This window comes from Protopterus annectens, chromosome 10.part0 (assembly GCF_019279795.1).
Source record: "Protopterus annectens isolate FY-2018-M chromosome 10.part0, PAN1.0, whole genome shotgun sequence".
Taxonomy (NCBI): Eukaryota; Metazoa; Chordata; order Ceratodontiformes; family Protopteridae; genus Protopterus; species Protopterus annectens.
In genome coordinates this window covers 1683619663-1683641501 of record NC_056744.1, presented here as the reverse complement: position 1 = coordinate 1683641501, position 21839 = coordinate 1683619663, and the positions used below count along the sequence as shown (strand labels likewise).

General features: G+C 38.7%; 1 protein-coding gene across 1 annotated transcript in view; it reads left to right on the top strand.

Annotated features, from left to right (window-relative positions):
• The window catches only part of RPRD1A (regulation of nuclear pre-mRNA domain containing 1A), a 641587-nt gene that overhangs the window by 450462 nt on the left and 169286 nt on the right, over nt 1-21839 (top strand). Inside the window, exons 2-4 of the mRNA XM_044086440.1 lie at nt 1188-1317; nt 13759-13865; nt 13957-14048. Of these exons, the coding sequence (XP_043942375.1) occupies nt 1188-1317; nt 13759-13865; nt 13957-14048 (329 nt within the window). The remainder of the gene's footprint in view (nt 1-1187; nt 1318-13758; nt 13866-13956; nt 14049-21839) is intronic.

Genomic DNA, 21839 nt, shown 5'->3' with positions numbered 1-21839 from the left:
GACATTTGGATACAAAGTTAACTGAGAAAGGCTTTCATAACTGTTAAAAAGAGCAGAATGCCAGAAAGGGAAAGAAAGGAAGGAGGGTAAGCAAAGAGACTGAGAGGGCAGAGGGAACATATACTAAAAAAAAGAAAACTGGGAACAAGGAGGTGAAATTTCAGGCTGTTTTTTACTGTAACTTAGTCATTCTGTTTTGCTCAGCAATACTCCGGTTATAAGGAACTGAAACTTCAGGCAGATTTATTTGGCTGCAACCTAATCAGTATTTTTGCTCCACAGTACTTAATAATAAATTTTAGAAAACATTTTTTTTCAAAGAAACTTTATTATTTTTTTTTAATTTCCAAAGAACAGGTAATACATAGTCAAATGTAATAGTAATATAATGTTTGTTTGTGTCTTTCGGCTTTTCCCGGTTAGGGGTCGCCACAGCAGAACTCCGGTCCGCTAATGATTGGCAGTTGATTTTTACATAATGTAAATGAGAAAATAATGAAATTACAAATGAGAAATAAATGTAAACTATGTACAATATTTACAAAGGCCTGAGAACAAAAGATGAAAATGTAATGGCTCCATTTCTTCAGTAGAAAGTCTGTCATTTCTTCCTCATTAGATTCTTCAAACATCAGAGGCAGAATTCAGTTGGTAAAAGTCAATAACAGATATCACTTTTGTCCAGGGATTATAAGTGAATAGGTTGGGATTAATTCTTTATTCCTTAACTTTAGTCTCTTTGAGTGCCATTTCTTTGAAAGAGGAAAGAAAGTCCTCAAAAAATGGTGATGTAGGTACTGTCCACTTCTTGGTAATAAATTTCCTTGCTACCACAAGGATTGTCCATAGGAGATAAAAAATAACATTTATCAGACCATGTCCCTCATTTACATTAAATAAAATTAAAAACTTAGATTATGAAAAAGAAGATATTTTTGTTGGCACAGTTATAATAGGTTGTTGTGGTTCTTTCTGGTTTAATAACATCATAGTATGGGTTATTTATAATTTATTTTGCTCAGATTTCTGATCTCCATTTAAGAAGGCATAGATTTTGTCACTTTCCATAAAAGTCTGTTTTCAGTGATTTTCATTTACAGTGAAAGAAAATCATTTTACAAAGTGTGTTTTAATTGACCATGCTCTGGATCATGCTGTAGTAACACTATGCCTAATTTCTTTTTCAGCGAAACCAGGCAGAAAATTGACATTTTTGTACCTAGCCAATGATGTTATTCAGAACAGCAAAAGAAAAGGGCCAGAATTTACAAAAGATTTTGAACCTGTCATAGTGGAAGCCTTCAGACATGTTGCAAGGTATTATATAGTGTGCTTTTTGGAAGTTTTCATATTATCTTCAGGATACATTTGAGCTAGAGAAAGAGTAACTCTCTTCTGTATTACTATTTAGCCCATTAAATTGAAGTTGTCTTTTCTTTTGTTTTTTGGTTATGCTCAAAGAACAACAAATACAATTTTTGTTGTACTCAACACCCTACCCTTTCTTTTCACCCCATTTGATAAATGCAAATACACTGATACATGTTACAATGATCATTGCTACCAGATTCATGTATATGTATGAAATGTCTACTGGGGCAAATTTTTGTCTGTAGCCATATTCTTCATCAGTTATGTTCTAACATGAGAGTGGAGTCTTGAACCATGAGAGTTAGAGAGCAGTCCTACTGTAAAGGAGCGTAATCTCCATGTTCATGTCAGCGCCTTTTTTGCCACCTGAATGGCCAGTCAGCTAATGTATCTTAACTTTTTTTTTTTTAGAATAACAAGGCTTATCTGAGTTACTGCTTGATACTTTAAGTGCAGTTTTTTTTCTGATTTGGTTAAGGATAAATTACTTGCCCAAAGAAAATCACCATTAGAGCCTTCTTAAATATACATGTATTTATTACATATCATCTCTGGGATAAGAGCAGAATATCAGTCCTATATACATTGTAGTTCCCTTAATAAAAATGATTTAGCAAGAAAGGCTAAGAAATTATTAGCTATGGTGATACAGTGTTATAATCTTACTTGATGCCACCAATTAATATGTTATGGGCTTTAAAATCTGCACCATTGCTCCCAATTACTATGTCACACTAATGGCTGAGGTCTCATAACACACATCACTGACCATCATGTATTATGCAAGAGGTGATTGGCTTTAAATGTATGCAGCAACTGCATACTTCTGTAGTAGACTATGACCAATACCTGCCACACCAAAATAATCTTTATACTGAACTTCTGCAGATCAAAGTCAAGTGGCTTCCCAAAACTTCATTCATCTTGATATCAGCCCAAACCTTCCAATGTTATGTTACCCAGTGTAACTGAAATGTGGCCCAGATAATTCAACATACACTGTCTCTCCTTATAAACACACATATGTGTGTGTGTGTGTGTGTATATATATATATATATATATATATATATATATATATATATATATATATATATATATATATATATATATATATATATATATATATATATATATATATATGTGTGTGTGTATATGTACATACACACACACACACACACACACACATATATATGTGTATGTATACATACATAAAGGGTTTATTAAGGTGCACTAATGCCACTTTTTAGTGTCTGTGCTGTTTTTGATATTTCTACATAATTTGCTGTCCTTAGCTATACCAAACATGAACACCAAGAGCATATAGTCAGTCTTAAAATAAGCCAGATGTAATGCACTTGTATGTTAGCTATGGCTAAAGCAGTTATTTTTTGAAATGCACTTACCAGCAGTTAATAGATCACCTAATATGCTTACTTGCTTTATACTAATAAAAAAAACACCAGCCACAAGCTTTTAAAATGAATAATACAATTATTTGCTTGATATAAATAAGACTAAGCAATGCACTTTATAAATTTAAATGCATAGCAAATAGCTACTTGCATAGGAGAATATAAAACAAAAGATTCAGCAGAAACATAGTACACAGGCTACAGCTGTTTTTGATCATGATTTCCACTGGCTGAACGTTTACTGTATTTATATACCTTTGACTGAAAACAGCATTTACTAGATGATGAAAATGTAAAGGCATTAAATCTCAGAACTTGAGTCTCAGATTCTTTGTTCCCTGTTTGCTGTTAGAATTCAAATGTAAAGCTTACTGATTTCATTCTGGGGAAGCTGCATTCCCACTAAGGCAATCCATAAAAAAATTCTGTCAATATGTACAGTGAGCAGTTTACAGAGCTTTTTGCATCTCAGCTAAAAGAAAATACACCTGCAGATTCTTATACAGTTTGTGTATTCTGCACATTTTGCATGCTGCAAAATTTACTGCAAATAGAGGGCACTATTTAGCTTAGCATAATACATCTTTTCTACATTTCACATTTTACTATACCTTTACACAAAGATTGTGCCAAGTTTCACACAGAATGTCACAGTAGAGTTCACTGAACATAAAAATGCAGGATACTTTTACCTGTTATATCTGAATCTAGGGGAAACTATATGGTGAAAGAGAAAGTAGAAAGTCTCCAGAAAATAAAATGGAAAAAAAAAAGCAGAAGGCCAAGCAAAGGGGAGTTTGTTTTTTCCAAGTGTAGGAATTAATCAGGTGGGTGTAAGAGTTCAAGTTAATCCACCCACGTCCCAAATATGAAGTCCAAATGAGATTCCATTGTATCTCTGCTAGTCACATTGCTTTAGAGGAATGTAAGGGAAAAGAGATTATTTCCAGTTTTGCTATTCCCAGGGAAAATAAAATCTTTACAGATTTTGAGAGAAGTTGGGAACTAGATGTCATTTGTACAAATACCCAAATGAAAACTGATCCCTAGTATTAGGGAGTAGATACCCGTCTGTGGATTTAAGATGTGAGGATGTCCAAGGGTCAAGCATTTGTCCCCCATGCTACTTTTGTTCCTAGATTACAAATGCACAGAACAAGAGTACTTTGACCTGGCACAAAAGACTGGGTCTAGTTTAAGACCGAACCAACACTATCCATTTTATGGCAGAACTAAAACATTCTATTTTTAAGGTGCAGGAAGAAAAGGAGGAGGGAACCCATATTCCGTCACCAGAAACTGAGGATGATGAGGGCCACGACTTTGCATCCTCTGCTCAAATCTTCTCCCATTCTAGTTATAATAGAGATTATGAGAATAAGAAGATTCTTTATCGTTTATTTTTCTTTGAGGATATTTATTTGATGACTTTACTAATTTTTTGAAGGACCATTTTCATAGTCTTTTAAAAAATATTTCCTCCCTTTAACAAAGGATATTTAAAGCACTTAAAACTGGCTCATCCGATTCCACTTTTTATTAACTCCTTCCATTATATGTTTCTTGAAGTAGGACAGAAACTAGGTACCGTGTCATTTGCTCCAAAGACGCCTGGTAAGTAGACGGGTAAAATGGCAACAAAAGTAGATTTGTGGTAGTAAGGGGCTATTGGCAAGGGAGGAGGATTATATTGGCATGTATTTAGAGTCCACCAAAAATTGAACTACTATTATTGAGCTTAAAAAAATTTCATGAAATAATCAACTTTCAGCAGGGAATATTACATATAGTTTGGAAATAGAGCATGATTTGCAATAATAAGGATGTATCAGGGAGACCTACAAGGGTTAGATTCAGCAGATACATAGTACACAGGCTACAGCTGTTTTTGATCATGATTTCCACTGGCTGAACGTTTACTGTATTTGTATATCTTTGACATTTTTTGAAAATATTTGATGTGGAAAATGTGAATTCAGTAGTAGGATCTCCGACAGATTTTACATGTTATTCCCAAAGGTACAACAACTGGGCTAGACTGAATAGAATTTATATGTACACAGTGAAGAGAAGCCTCAGCAGATAAAATTCTAAATATACCAAAATACATTGAAAAACAAAAGAAAAGCCATTCAAGACATTGCACAAGTTATCACAATGAAATAAGCTTTTGAAAACATTTTGTCAAGTGTATCAGAAGAATGCATTCAACTCCCATTTCAATTACGTAAGACAGTATTTAAAACTTCATTATAATAATACTTTGATATGTTTAATAAATACATTTTTAAAACCATGCAACAGACATAATGGTATGATTACCTTAAGGTTTATGTTTTTAGTATACATTTTATATTTACAGCAGTATTAAGACCTGGGCTGCGATCTGCTTTTAGTAAATTTATCCATTTATATTCCATTGTTTCCATCTTATTCTAAGTGTCCCCTCCCCTACATGCATTCATAAATACTGTTTCTAAAACTAAAAAAAAATTAAAACCATGATTTGAACCTCTTTTTACAATATGCTTACGTAAGGCATTCTGCTCATATTGAGATATTATAATGAGGTTATTAAAATCTTTCTATGGTGTCTTGAACAGCTTTTGTTTTGTTCATAGAATTTATATTTCACAGGAGCATGTGCATTTAATCGAAAACTTCAACACACATCCAATAACTATATCAGATCATGCACATATAAAAACTAAGATACAGATGTATGGTAAGGAAGTAAAAACAAGACCATGGCACTTTCTCACCTACCTGTTAAAAACAGAGGAATTCAAGGACTGAGTAGTCATAGCTGGCCTTAGGTATAGGCCAACTAGGCGGCCACTCTAGCAAGGGAGCTTTTCCACTATTATTTTATTTTTTTGTAGTAAAGAAATGGCTTCTTTAAAATGTGTTGAATTAATTACAGTAAATACTGAAGAGTAAGTCAGACTGTAAGTAAAAGGAAGAAAAAAGTAATATGGATGATGTAGGTAGACCAGGATGGGGATACCTGCTGGGTGGTGGGGAGTGCGCCGTGGAGCCCTTTTGACTAGGGCACCGGTTGAGTGAAGGCCTGTGAAGTGGGTAGTGGATATTATTCAGAAGGGATAGCTAGTGAATGAGATAAAATGAAAATGGAGTTAAAAAATATGGTAGAAATAAAAGCAAGCAACGGGGAACCAGATCTTTGCCCCTATGCAGACTAGGAATGTTAGCATGGGATATAGCTTTACAGCACAGTCTCACTCTACAGGCATGTTGCAATCCATCAGAGCAAAATTGTGTTGCAGACAAGATAAGCAGAACAAAGGCAAAGCCTCACGAATGGTAACTTGTTCAAGGTTTTTCCAAGATTTTGTGGGGAGTTTTACAGGTAGACCTTTTTGCTTCCTGTCTGAGCAATCAACTAGTACATTTCTGCTCCAATATTCCATGCAAGAATGCATGGAAGACAGATGCCTTTTATTTTCCTTGGACAGCAACATTCCTGTATGCTTTTCCACCCTTTTCACTGATATCCAGGATAGCTGTAAAGATTCAAATGGAATCCCCAAACATCATTATGGTGACTCCCTTTTGACCCAGGCAGCAGTGGTTCTCCCTTCTTTTGGAGTTGGCCATGGGCAGTTACCACAAGCTTCCTCACAGACTGGCTCTACTCACAAGACAGGTGGAGTTTGATGCACCCAAGTCTCAGTCACCTTTAGTTGACTTCCTGGATGATTCAGTTCTAATAACCTTTAGGTTCCCATTTCATGATGATGTGCAGCAGGTGGTAAAGGAGGAAAGTAACCTGCTACTGGGAAATCTTATATTAGTAAGTGGAAGAGTGGTTTTCTAGTTGGGGGAGGCAGTGCTTTGTGAAGTTGGCCTGCTTTTGTTTCCTGGGCAGGAAAACAACCCATATAGCTTAATGGCAGCAGTGAGGAACTGGAACATCTACTGTTATGGGTAAGTGCAATTTACCAGTTCTATTTTTCCCACATCATGATGTTGACTTGTTTGTTTTTTTTTTTGGGGGGGGGGCAGCTTTACCTGAATTCTGTGGACAAAATATTTATTTATTCATTTGATAAGTCATAAATGGACTTGTATGAGGATCTTTAATCTGTTGTTGCCTCTATCAGAAGCATGGAGTAAACAGTGCAGACTGTAATCATCTACAGTAGCAAATGTAGTACCACAACATATTTCAACATGCACTATCATATTTGGTACAGAAGTAACAAACCACTAATAATATATTTAATTGGGTTACAGCAAGTGCTATAAGTTGAAGACACGAGTTAGTCTGATACAGTTTATTTTCATGCCCAAAGCTTGGGTGTTATTTTTTTATGTTAGTGTTTTGTTCATGGCTGTCTATTCTTTTCTGGGCTCGAATTCTTCCTTAATTACAGATAAAAACAAGTAAACTCCTAGAATAAAGACTGCTAGAGATGATCTGTAGTAGGAAAACAATTTGTTGATTGAAAAAAAGTCAGACACAGACAGAAACTGTAATACTGCTATATAAGCAAATGTTCATCATATAAGGCATTTTCATATCGGTATACATAACTAGCCTTATGTGTGGCAAATAGTGAAAAAAAAGACAAATCTTGTCTTGGTTAAGAAGATTTATTTTGAGTTGATTCATGTAGCCTTGTCCTCAGTTTTGGCTCAAGGAGGACATTCTTCTTCTAAAGTAGCTCAAGCAGCAAATCGCTTTGGAAGGATATTTGTGGTTCAGACTAAATAAATTATTTTCTGTGAATTCAACACTGAAGGCTAGGATAAATTAATCTGTTCATAGCTAATCCTGGCTGACAGTATATGGTGATATGATCATTATTTTATTATGTGGTTTTACTATTTGTGAATTTGAAGCCATTTTAGTATATCATGAATGTATTTGAAGAAGTCCTTGACAGACATTTTCTGTATTAGTGACATTGTTATAGTCTCTTCCTCTGTTGGTATTCACAGTTTGTAGCCAAATTATGTATTCTGATAAAAGACTTGAGCCAGATCATTCTTTAGAGATGGGGAAGTCCCCCTGATCTCCTTTGTAAAGGTCACTAACCCTTTCCCTGGTTGTGACGTGCACACCTTCATCACTGCAGGCACTACGTGCACCCCTCTGTCCTATGCATATGTTCTGCTTCATATTTGAGGACAAGGGCTGCCATCAGTGGCTTAGACAGCTGCTGTGCATGTTCTTCTATGCACCAGCTTGCTGTACTCTAATGCTTTCTCCCCATGCACTAGAAAAGCATCTGAACTGTCCAAGAACCACCACAACATCCCTCCAGGCACATTTTCACATTCAAACACAACAACCTGGATCCAAATGAAAGTTTAAATCCAACTGCTGCTTGAATTATGAAGAAAAAACATGTAGTAAAACAAGTTCAGTTTATAATAATTCAAGCAGCAGTTGGATTTAAACTTTCATTTGGATCCAGGTTGTTGTGTTTGTTATATTCGTAGAGGAGGTACAGTGTTTTTTTGTTGTTGTGGTGCTTACATTTCCTCATTCACCCTTGCTAGCCCTTCCAGTGCCTGAACTGCTAATCGAACTCTGGTCATCTGGGGCATAGTCAAGGCTTTATATCTATAAGTCATGGAGCTGGGTACTCTCTTCATACAATGCCAGTTTCAGCATTATCAAGTGTTTAGATATTTTTATTATCCAGATATATTTTGCAGTTTTGCGACTTTTTTGATTTTTTTTTCAGGGTTGTCTTTGTTAATCCTTCCTTTTTCATTGTCCCTGCTCATTATACTCTGGCTGTCTAAGTTTACCAGTCATTGGCTACCATAGAACCTCACTGTTGTCAGGTTGTATTCATAGCCATTCTGCTAACTCCATCTCTGAGACAACGAGAGAAAATTGATTAAGATTCTTTAGACATATTGGCTCCCAGACAGGTTAGCTTAAAACTGTCTTGGACTTTATGGTAATGATACACTGAGAGGTACAGTGACATCATCAGTTTGCTTGGCCTACATATTTATTTAACTTTGTTGTCCAATGCACCAGTCTTTTCTACTTTGTCCTTTGTTTTCACAGGTGATAGGAGCTCAGTCATGTGTCCTGCTGTGTATTCTTAGCAGGTTATAGCAATGTCTTACTGATGATCTTTAGGAATCACAGTTAGCGGGATGCATAGGCAGACCTGACAGTGTAATATGGTGGATGTTTGTTGTGTGACTGACTTGGGTTCAAGACTAGAATTCCAAGGTAAATTAATTAATTACAGCACAGATAGTTCAGATGCCAAAAGAGACGTAAAGACACCAGCAGAAATAATTTCAATCCAGTTTTTATTTTATTAGTTGCACTATTCTGTTGTGAAATACTCCTAAGCAGTCTCAAAGAAAACAGTAGCTGCAGCTCTCACAAACTCTGTCTGCTGTTATCAAGTCAGGCATGGATGTAAACAAGGCATTGAATGTTGTGAATAGAATCAGTTCATCTATTTGTATCCTGACCTTATAATATTCTGATATTGCAGTTTGAAGTTTAATTTCACACATGTCAGGATACTACAGTGAACAGTATGATCCATTTCAACATAGCACTGTACAGCTTTCCTCAAGAACTAACTGCTGGATGCAGTCTTCAGACATAAACAGCAGTTTGCTATTTGCTTAAAAATATTTTCCCATACGTCATGCAGCTGTTTCCTTAATGCTGTTAAAAAGAGACAACTGGTTGCCCCAGCCTCCTGCTTAAAGTTTTTTTCCTTCCATTGATCTAGTATTAAATCTGCTAAAGCTTTTGTTACTTGTTCTATATATATATATATATATATATATATATATATATATATATATATATATATTTAACAAAGTCCTTCTACTCTAAGAAGAGTGGTGATTTTTTTCCCTTAAAATCTTTGCTATGAGGGTTAGACCATTCAGTGAAATTTATCTGCATATAATTTATCTTCATCTATAGCATGATTCTTATCTGCCTCTTTTCAGATATCAATAATTATGATTGGTTAACATTCTCCATTTCCCTTTGCTTCTCAGAGACTTGTCTTCTTCCAGATGACCTGTTTATAAAATTGGAATTCTGAGACAAGGAAATTCTATACTACACAGATAGAACAGATGGAGAAAGAGGCACAAGACAGCAGCATAAATAATTAAAAATAAATGTATGTCTGTACAAGCTAAAACAGTTTGAGTATTTTATTAGTTCTGCTATTCTGTTATAAAAGACTCAGAGATACTGTCAAAGAAAATAGCACCTACAGCTGTTAGGAATCTGCTATATTTACTGTTGGTGACAAAGACTGTGTCATTCATATGGTCAGGCTGTGAACAAGCCAGACACAGATATAAACAAAACAATAACCATTTGAAGTGTCGGGACCTGCTAGAGTGAGCCTCAAAAAGTGGAGACTGAATAACCAAAAGATCAGACCTACATATAGTAAGTCCGAGATGCCATTTCTCAAAATATTCCCATTTTTCCGAAGTATGGTGATCTTGGAATTGGTATATATAAGTCTGGGTGGTGCTGTGGGGGCTTGCTCCCCTGCAAAAAGAAGTTTTAAGGAGAAGAGCGATTTTCAAGATTCTGGCTTCTCCTGTGTTTTCTGTCTTTTTTTTTTTCTTCTGCTTGTCTGCACTCGGCATTTTGAGTTCTGACATTTCAGTAGGGAGAACAACAGCATATTCAGTATTCTGAATGGAGTATCATTTGTAAGGAATAAGGTACATAAGAAAAGCTGGTGCTGGAATGCATAAGTCCATGAAGAAAGAGGGTAAGAGTGCAAGAAAAAATGTACTACTGGCTGGATAACAAAGAAGCTAATAGAGCCTTTGCAATAACAAAATACAAGACATCAGCATTTGTGTGACTGACCTGGGCTCAGTACTAGAATTCTGAGGTAAAGTAATTAATTGCGACATAGATAGCGCAGACTTAAGACACCAACAAAAATATTTTCAAACCAGTTATCAAGTATCTACAAGCTAAAACACGTCTAGTATTTTATTAGTTGTGCTCTTCTATTGTGAAATACTCATAAGCAATCAGCTTCTTGAAAGTACCTCAGCGTACGGCACAAAGAAACTCTGTAAGGTTGCAAGTCAAAGACAGAAAGATAAATAAGATGGTCATCAGGCACACTTCACAAGGGATATCAGAAACATCCTGGTCACCAGTACAGGGCATCATAGGCAGATGATAGGAGTAATTCTGAATGAAGAAAACCACACAGTAGTTGGCCCGCTCCATGAAAAGCTTATGATGAATGAAGAATAAGAATAGCACTAAGGAAAATGAAGTCAGGGAAAGCAGCAGGCTCAGATGAAATTTCAGCAGATGTGATCAAGATATTTGGTGAGTTAGGGAAGAAATGTCTCCTGAGGATACTTATAACAGTATGAAGAGAGAGGTATATCCTAAATGGCTTGTGAATAAGCATTTTAATGCCGGTTCATAAGAACAAAGGGGACATTCACAACTGTGGGGAAGTATAGAAATGCCAGACCCATATCACTGGAGGGGGTGATTGGTAAAAAAGTAATAAGTGAAATGCGTAGTTTCAGCCATAGTAATCATGGCAGATGGGATATGAGCAGTTTAGATTCAGATCAGGATGTAGCACAACCTATTAGACATTTGTGGTGAAAAAGACAGTGGTGAAATTGGAGCTGAGGAAAGAGTCCGACTGACCATTCCTAGACTCTGAGAAAGCATATCATAAGGTCTCAAGAAAGATGATTTAGGCTGCCCTGCAGCGGTTTGAAGTCCCAGAAACATTAGTGCAAGCTATTTGCAAGGACCATGATACAAGTATGAACACTGATCAGACTCACAGAAGGGTTCCTACTGTGAGTGGGTGTGCATCAGGATTCAGCAGTGAGCCCACTGCTGTCCATACTGGTGGCGGACTACTTTAGCGAACAGGCAGCAAAATGGGGGAAATTAGAAGCTGAAGCCTGAGGTAGAAGGGAAAATAATGGTTGAGGAGAAGAGAAGTCTGAACGAGGAGGACAAAGCTAGAATCAGAGGTGCTGCAGCCAACTGGTACAGAGTATCAGTGGTAGCATGTGACAGAAGAAAGTAAAAGAAGTTGAAAAGTCTAGTGCAAACAGTACTTTTATTTGGCACAGAAACCCAGGCAGTGAAGGCAAATCAGATGAGGAATCAAGAGTTGATGGAGATGAGATGACTAAGAAGGGTTGCAAGATACAAACAGATCAAGAAATTATGACTTTATGGCAGAAGCAAGAGTAGCTGCTATTATAGAGAAAGTCAAACAGATTACTGTGGTTTGGATGCATGGGCAGGAAAGCATAAGGTGATTTGGTGAGGAAGACTTGTGAGAGACAGAAGTCAAGAGGAACTGAGGGCATCTAGCCAAGAGATGGATAAGTTGTGTGAGAAAAGACCAGCAATAGTCAGGCATGACTGCTGAAGAAGGAGAGTGGCGCTGAATTGAAATATGTAGTGACAGTGGATGCAAACCTCTGACTACATGTTGAAAAAAAATAGGGTTGATGATTATGATGAGGAAGGATAGTGTGTCATTCCGTCTACCAGACCCTGACTTTAGATAGCATTCTACTTGTTGGTTTGTTCAGATATTCCAGTTCTCAAATTATTTTCACATGTCAGGCTGCTAGAAAGAACACTTTGATGCGCTTCATCATCACACTTCAATTTTTCCTCACATACTAACTGCTAGGATCATCTTCAGACATAAACAACAGCTTGTTACTGGTTCAAGGCTTAGTTCCTTTAACTCATGCAGCTGATCTCACAAAATTACATTCTGTAATCAATTCCCATGTCTATATTATGAAACGTAATGCAGGCTCAGTTTAATAGTGTACTGCTGCCATAATATCGTGTATGCAGTTGTACTAAGAAGCATACATTTCTGGAGTACTACAGCTTTATATTATAAGAATAAGTGCCGTATTGCTAACTTTAACTATAATAAATGTCTGCAGTGCTAGATTTAATTGTTCATACTCTGCTTACAAGGGGCTCAGACCAAATGCAGAGGCAATGTGTGTGTACACCCCCCCATTGTCAGAATCTCTATTTATTATAATGTCATGCTGCTGCCAGAAATCTTTCTTTGCCAAATCTGCCTCTGTGGTGCTGAAGGATAAAGACTTGATAGTAGCCAAATTGACCTGAGATCAGTTAATGACCCTGAAGTTCATGGAACCAACAGGGGAGGGTTAGCATGACTGGATGTTGTCAGTTTACCCATTCTGGTTGGACACAGGCAGTGTGATCCACTGCAATGCTGACACAGCTGGATAGCTGCCATATAGCATGTAACCTATGGGCCAAAGACCTGTGGCTATTTTTATCAAGTTGCTTTCATAGTAACCATTATTGTGTACTTGTGAAAGCATACACATGCTTTGGGCAAAAGTGTATAACATCCACAGGGAAAGAAGGGCTTGGCTGTAAACCAGACAAAAAAAAAAAACACCATCTCTTCTAGATGGTGAACTTCCCCTCATTCCTTGCCTCTTCCTCTCCCCAGTGTCTGTGATATTGGGAATAAGGTGAAACAAATGTCCCAAAGTGGAAAAATATGATGTATGGAAATGGTTCAGGTAGGGGGAAAGAATGCTGACATTTTTGCAGGGGTACCACCACCTGTAAAATAGCTATAAAGTTGTCCTCTCTCCTTTCAGATTTGTTTCTCTGTTTTTTTGTAAGCAACTGTAAGAAACAAAATACAATTATTAGGAGGGTTTATCTACCCAAATATTAACTGAGCAAACTGATTAATAGCAAAGAAGTATGGCCATGCGCTAATTGACTGTATTACTCAGAACAGCTTGGAACAAATTGTGTGAAGTCCGGCTAAGAATGGTATTATCTTTGGTACCATGCAGACGAACATAGGATCTTTTTCCCATACTGTTATACCGTCTGTAGTGGAGTAATTGATTTGTATATGTCACATTTACTTACTTATCTATTTATTTATTTAACTACAGTGAGTCTGAAGAAAACTGCAAGAAACATCTTGGCAGGGTGCTAAGCATTTGGGAGGAAAGAGCTGTTTATGAAAGTAACCTGCTTGAACAACTTAACCAGGCTCTGTGTAAGTTGGAAATGTTATTTCTTTTAAACTGTGCAAGCTGTGCTTTTGTTCAACAGTATATTAACTGAATATTATCATGGTTAATTTCTAGATGATGGGAAAAAAGCCAAGAAACGACCATATGAGGAAAGTGATGTTGAGGATGACAGTCCATCTCTGAATTCCCCATCATTGCCTCCACAGGTATAGTTTAAACTCTGTTGTAGCTCTAATACTTTCAAGTATCAGAGTCTGAAGCTGCTTTCGGTCAGTCAGTCAGTACTTTGCACACACACACATATATATATATATATATATATATATATATATATATATATATATATTGTGAAGATTGGAGGAAAATGGGTGAAGGCTGCCAGCGTAGTCAAACAGAATTTGATGCATAATTCTATTAATTGTATAAATAAATGTAAAGTACAGGGTTCTGTTTTTTAAATGAAAGAAAACACTGTAAAATGTGAACTTCAAGATTGTTGCAACATTGCACCAAGCCAAGCATTTCAAATGTGTCTTTAGAAGTTGAAAAGATCTTATGAATCTCTTTGATGTTTTACAAGTCGGCTCCACTGAGTCTGGATGAAGGTTTCATGCCCATTGTTTTAAGGTTAAAGTTAAGGGCCAGAATTCACATGTGTAAGGTGCTTTATTGCTCTGGTTTCTGCTAGAGTGTATATGTGAAATACCTTGTATTGTTGTAGTTTCCTGAGCAGGTGTTAGCTTGCTAAATAATACAGTTTGTGACCTGAGAAAACCTAAGTGTCAAAATGATGTAATTTGGGAGGGCCTCAGCAGAGCTGTTGGTTAGTGTGTAAAAACTATTGTTCAGTGAGAGACTAAAAGCATTTTGATCTTGGACATCTAACCCAGCACTGTTTGCTCTTTATGTATGTAAGTAAGATAATAGCACTGTGATTTCTCTTAGGAATAGTTAAACTTAGAAGAAAGTTAGACTAAGTATTTTTCTTTGAAATTAGATCTTTCCTACTGTATTGTTTTAAGTTTCTGTGTGATCTCTGAGATATCTCTGTGGTTTAGTAGTATTGTCTTGTGTTTTAATTATTTATTATTAAATATTTTCAAACCTTTACCTGTGTCTGGTTTATGTAGAGATAATTTAACCTCTAAAGTACATTACATATTTACAGATTTTACTGTCTAAATCACTCCAAATTAAGCCTTGACTGTTAGTCATACTACCATTGGATATTAATATTGCAAAGTAATAATTGGACACCCTTTTAAGGGCCTTTTAGTAGCTGATAATTATTAGCTGGGTGGTGGTGGCAGGAATTACTACCGTATGGTCAGGGTAATAGGGGCACAGCTGGAGAACCTGTGCCAACCTTTTCCCAGGAGGGTCTGTGTGGTTGTATAACCTCTTCTCAAAATGTGTGTGTGTTGTGTCAGCTACTTGGGCAGGGACACGAAGCACGAGAGGGTACTGGAGGTTTTAGCTTGCCCAGCTAGGCTGAAACCTGGACCGCATAGCTGTGCCAGTGGGGAGTCTTACTGGGGACCTGGTGAGCAAGGGTGCAACCAGCCCCAGACTGACTGTGATCTCTGTGTGCACTTAAGGAAAATTGTACTTTACTGTGTGTATTAGTTATCCTTTCCTCTTCTAGGAGATGACCTCCCTGGTGTTAGTGGTGAGGATTGAGGCTCCTTGATTGCTGGGCCAGGGCACTGTCATCTCACACACTCACACACACACACACACATTATATATATATATATATATATATATATATATGTATGTATGTATGTATATATGTGTGTGTGTGTGTGTGTGTGTGTGCGCGCGTAAGCACTAGTGCTTGGAGAATACCTTTCTTTATTGTGAAGACTTGTTTTTCACTTTTACAGTGCACTAGATTTGCACCATTTGCTTTTGGCTCAGGGTCCATTTTTGTACCTGTAACTTTGTATTATTGGCTAAATACTATAACAGATGTAACTAAGGTGGGGAGGAGGGGGTGGCTGCCCTTGGTGCAAGCTGTTAGGAGTACATGATTGTCAGGAGCAGGAGTGCAGTGCTAGCATTGACGTATGAAGCCATGGGAATATTATTGCTTCATAAATCAATGATGATACTTGACTTGTAGTCATGGCTGAAGGCCTGAATGTATAGGGATGCTTCTTAAATTTGTAACAATGTAACAATCAACATGATGCAGTTACAGAGATTTTTTTCAAGTTAGAACTGACCTTGTATTTTTCTCAACTTTGAGTTGAGGAGAACTGCACTGGGTACCAGATAACCTAGCTATGGTTCTGCTTTATATTATAAGGCATTATAGATGCACTGAAGTAAACATGTGTTGTGATGTTTTGTATGTATGACTTAGTATAGATTAATAAAGAATTTTATGCAATACAAAATGCAATAAAGTACACTGGTAACTCACGTAGACACATGACTACAACTTTGCATTACATATTGTAGACAGTGGTCATCAGTGAATGCCAGTGGCACAACAGATAGCACATGTGCCTTTGGTGCAGAAAGCTGTAGGTTCTATTCTCGCATCAGGTAGATCGATTATTGACATTGCAGTGCAGCACTCCTGAGTGTACTGCCTTTCTGATGAGATGTTAAACCAAGGCCCATCTGCTTGAATTGGTGGCAGCTCAGTTGGATGTAAAAGATCCCATGGCACCTATTGAAAAGAGTAGGGATCCTTTGTTAACTGCATTATCTACAGTATTTACATTATTATTATATTTTTTTTTTTCCACTATTTATAGTTTTTTCATCTTTTATCCTTTCTTTTCATATGCATTTGTTTTATGACTCCTTTTCCCAGGGGCAGACAAAATCTTAGCTTCAGTTGGTGTTACCCCTAGCTCTTCAGGTACTATGCCCAAGAAGCATATGCTTAAAATGGCAGAAGATTTGATTACTTTGATTAGGGGTTATATGCCCCCTCCTGCTAAGAGACCTAGGGTGGAGCCTGAGTTGGGGGGTTTTGAGCAAGCTTCAGATGTTTCAGAGTCTTCGGCTGAAGACTTGCAGGAGTACTCTCCTTATTCTGATTCTGATGTGGATGATTCTACTCCTTCTGCTACTCCTCCTGAGGATTTTTCTTTTTCAGAAACTCTTCATTCCATGAGGGAGCATTTTAAGTGGGAGGGTCAGGACTTCTCTGATTCCAGGAAACGGCTTAGGGAATTTCTGTTTTTACCCCAGCATAGACCTTTGGCTATACCTCCTGTTTTGGATGTAGTGGACAATGTTTTTACAGAGGCTTCTCTTAATCCTGATTCTTTGCCTCCTGCTCCTGTTAAGCCGGATAGGTATTACAGGGTGCCTGAAGTTCATAAGTATCTTTTTAAGAGTCCTAGGGCAGACCCAGAAACTGTTAGCCAGGGGCCTAAGGGTGTTAAGGCTTCTGTTGTTAAGAATCCGGTTCCTGCAGACAAGGAGGCTAGGGCCTTGGATAGATGGGGAAAGAAAGTTTATACTTCTTCCACTCTTGCTGTGAGGGCTCTGAATTGCCAGTTTCACATGTTGAAATACCAAAACTATCTCCTTTCACAATTGAAGTCTAAGGTTGATGCTCTGGCAGTAGGTATTGATTGTAAAGAGTTGCAAGATTTAGTACATGTTTCTGAACAGGTGGGTAAGCATTCTTTGCAATGTGGTTTTGATGCTGTACAGGCCTCGTCTAGGGTGGCTGCCACTGGGTCTGTTCTTCGCAGGCACGCCTGGCTGAGGGATCAGAATTTGTCTGAACATGTTAAAACAAGGATTTTAGATGCTCCTTTACAATCTTTCGTGTTGTTTGGTCCTCCTGTTGAGACAGTCTTAAAGAAAATGGAAGACAAGGCTAAGTCTATGCAGACGGTTAAAGATTTTTTGCAGGTCCAGCCTCCAAAGTTTAGTAGAAATTGGCCTACTAAGGGGTGGACGTATCCTTCTTATGATTCCCAGTCTAGGGGTAGAGCTAGACGTGGTAAGGGCAGAGCTCAGGGCTCTTTCAGGCCTAGAACAGGGAGTTCTCCTGCACAGGCTTCGGGTGAGGGCAGGGGTCAGTCCTTTCGTAAACAGGCCCAATGACCTACCTTTTCAGCTGCCAGAGCCTGCCTGCCTGGCAGCACCTTTGGGAGGAAGGTTGGCACTTTTCAAAGAAAATTGGTGTTTAATTACCCAGGACAGATGGGTATTGGATATCATACACCACGGCTACAGGTTTTATTTCCATACCTTGCCTCCTTTCAAAGGCATGCCAGACGTTCCTCCTCACCAAAGAATAGAGGCTCACAAACAGGTTTCTCTGTTGCTCCAACTAGGGGCCATACAGCCGGTCCCTCTGCCAGAAGTGGGCCTAGGATTTTATTCTTGCCTGTTCCTAGTACCAAAGAAGGGGAACACGTGGAGACCAATTTTGGATTTATCTATCCTCAACACTTATCTGGACATTCCCAAGTTCAAAATGTTGACATTGCAGCAGCTTTTACCTCTGCTGGGCAAAGATCATTGGATGGTAACTTTGGATCTCAAGGAGGCTTACCTTCATGTTCCTATCAGACTCAGTTGCAGAAAGTATCTGCTGAGCTGGGACTTCTCACTATCAGTTCCTCTGCATTGCCCTTTGGCTTATCTACTGCGCCCAGAGTGTTCACGAAAGTTCTGGCTCCAGTGATAGCTTTCTTCAGACTAAAAGGAATACAGATCTATCCTTATTTGGACGACTGCCTAATTCTGGCTCAAGGAAGGGAAGAGCTTCTTCATCATTTGGAATATGTGATAGCAGTGCTAAGATGCCTAGGGTATTCTGTGAACGAAATAAAGTCCAGTCTAGTACCCTCTCAAGACATGTGCTTTCTGGGTGTGAGACTGAATACAGCAGCCCAGATGGCCTTTTTAACCCCGGACAAACAACAGAGTCTATCCCTTTACTTCCATCAACTATCTCATCAGTCCGGGCTGACTGCAAGGACAGTCCTTCAAGCCTTAGGGTTCATGGCATCTTATATTCTGGTGCTTCCCAATGCCAAACTGCATATGAGGAAGCTACAATGGTATCTCAAAAATGTATGGACACAGCACTGCCAGGATCTGGACACTGTCATTCAAATAATACCTTGCATTCAGAAGGAATTTTTGTGGTGGGCTCAGGAATGTCACCTAAACAAGGGACTCTCTGTGACCCGGCCAGAGGCAAGTCAGATTTTAACGACAGATGCCTCAGACAAAGCTTGGGGAGCTCATCTAAATGGAAAGTGGATACAAAACAAGTGGCCTGTCAGACTACAACATCTACATATCAACATGAAAGAGATGTTAGCAGTCCAGTTTGCATTAATAGCTTTCAAGGAATTCCTTCTTCCAGGACAGGTGTTGATTCTAACAGACAACACAACTGTCATGTGGTACATCAACAAGCAAGGGGAAACATTCTTATCCTCTATGCAGGCAAGCAATGATTTTGTGGGAGACTGCTCTCAGTTTACAGCTCAATCTTCAGGCAAGGTTTCTGCCAGGAGCACAGAACTCCTTAGCAGATGTGTTGAGCAGACGAATTATGGATCCCCATGAGTGGAAATTGGATCCTCATGTATTTCAGAAATTGACAGTGTCATGGGGAACTCCAGACATAGATCTGTTCGCTTCTCCACTAAACCATCAGCTGCCACAGTTTTGCACAAAAAGGTTTCATCCCACAGCTTGGAGAGTGGATGCTCTTTCTTTCAATTGGAGCAATCTTCATGTGTATGCCTTTCCACCTCTGCCTCTCCTCCCAAAGGTACTTCTGAAGGTCAGACAGGACAAGCCAAGGATGATTTTAATAGCTCCAGATTGGCCTCGACAGCACTGGTACCCATTACTAAGAAGTCTAGTACGGAAGCCTCCATGGCCTTTGCCTTCGATTCCACACCTGTTGTCACAGGAGGACAGCCATTTGCTCAATGTCAAGCTTCACTCTCTGCACCTAACAGCCTGGCATATTCTGTTTTGAACCATAGTGGGCCTCCACTTCCTCAGCAAGTTTTGAATGTTATTTTGGAAGCTAGAAGGCCTAGTACAAGGAAAGTGTACGCAGATAAATGGAAGAGATTTTTATTTTGGGGTGCAGCAAAAGATTTTGATGTTTCTGAGCCTAATTTGTGTGTGGCTCTTCAATATCTTACTGAGTTACTAGACAAAGGTTTGTCTTTCTTCTATTAAAGTTCATGCTGCAGCAATTTCAGCTCACTATGATTGCGACCCGCCATTGTTTTCTCATCCTTTGTTCAAGCAATTTCTTAGAGGGCAAAGAATATAAGACCCCACGAAGAGCTCCTACTCCTGCTTGGGATCTCAATTTTGTGTTGGAGAAACTCACTCTACAACCTTTTGAGCCTGCAGCTACTGCTGAGTTGAAATATTTAACATGGAAGACTGCTTTTTGTTGGCCATTACCTCTGCAAGAAGGGTTTCTGAATTACAGGCCCTTATGGCAGTTGAGCCTTTCTTGATTTTCCATAAGGATAGGGTATCATTACGCACTAATCCTTCCTTTATGCCTAAGGTGGTTTCTAGTGTGGCTTTAAACCAAACTATTCATTTGCCTACTTTTTATGCAAATCCCCAAAATAAGGGGAAAAGATTTTGCACACTTTGGATGTACACAGGCAGTTATGCTATTATTTGGACAGAACTAAAGGGTTCAGGCAGTCTCAGCAGTTGCTTGTTTCTTTTGCTTTGAGTTCTCAGGGCAAGCCTGTGTCAAAACAAACTATTTCTAAGTGGATTGGGTTTTGCATTGCTTTCTGTTATTCCCATCATGGCAAGGAGGTTCCAGCTGGGATTAGGCCTCATTCCACTAGGGCTACTGCCACTTCAACAGCTTTTTTGAGGGGAGTGGCAACCAAGGATATTTTGGAGGCAGCTACTTGGAGTTCTGTGCATACTTTCTCCAGGCATTATCACCTGCCACTTTACTCTAAGTCCAGGGCTGGTTTTGCCACTGCGGTTTTGCAGGGCATTTTGGCAGCTCCTGCTTCCTTATAGTTAGCCATCCTCCCTTACCTCTGCTTTGGGATTCTACCCAAGTGTAAGGACTGCAGCAATGTGAGATGAAGAACATAGTACAGTTTTGTACCTACCATAAATGTAGATGTTCAAGATCCACATTGCTGCAGTCCAATTACCCTCCCTCCTTCCCCTCTGTAGTTGGAGGTGGTTGTGTGGGTTGGGTTGTACATATTGTGTATATTGTATATATTGTACATATAGTTAGTGCAAGGGTGGTTGGTTATTTGTTTGCTGTCTTTTGGTTTTGACCTTTATTTTTAAGGTCTTCTGACATCTGGGGCAAGAAAAGACTGAGGATATGACGTCGGTCATGCGCATTTGTACCCTGACGTCCTGACGTCAGTTAAATGCGCCCTGACCGACGTCAGCCTTATACTTTGATATTCGGGCCGACCGTGGACAGCGGACTACCCCAAGTGTAAGGACTGCAGCAATGTGGATCTTCGAACATCTACATTTATGGTAGGTACAAAACTGTACTTTAGTCATACTACCATTGGATATTAATATTGCACAGTAATAATTGGACACCCTTTTAAGGGCCTTTTAGTAGCTGATAATTATTAGCTGGGTGGTGGTGGCAGGAATTACTACCGTGTGGTCAGGGTAATAGGGGCACAGCTGGAGAACCTGTGCCAACCTTTTCCCAGGAGGGTCTGTGTGGTTGTATAACCTCTTCTCAAAATGTGTGTGTGTTGTGTCAGCTACTTGGGCAGGGACACGAATCACAAGAGGGTACTGGAGGTTTTAGCTTGCCCAGCTAGGCTGAAACCTGGACCGCATAGCTGTGCCAGTGGGGAGTCTTACTGGGGACCTGGTGAGCAAGGGTGCAACCAGCCCCAGACTGACTGTGATCTCTGTGTGCACTTAAGGAAAATTGTACTTTACTGTGTGTATTAGTTATCCTTTCCTCTTCTAGGAGACGACCTCCCTGGTGTTAGTGGTGAGGATTGAGG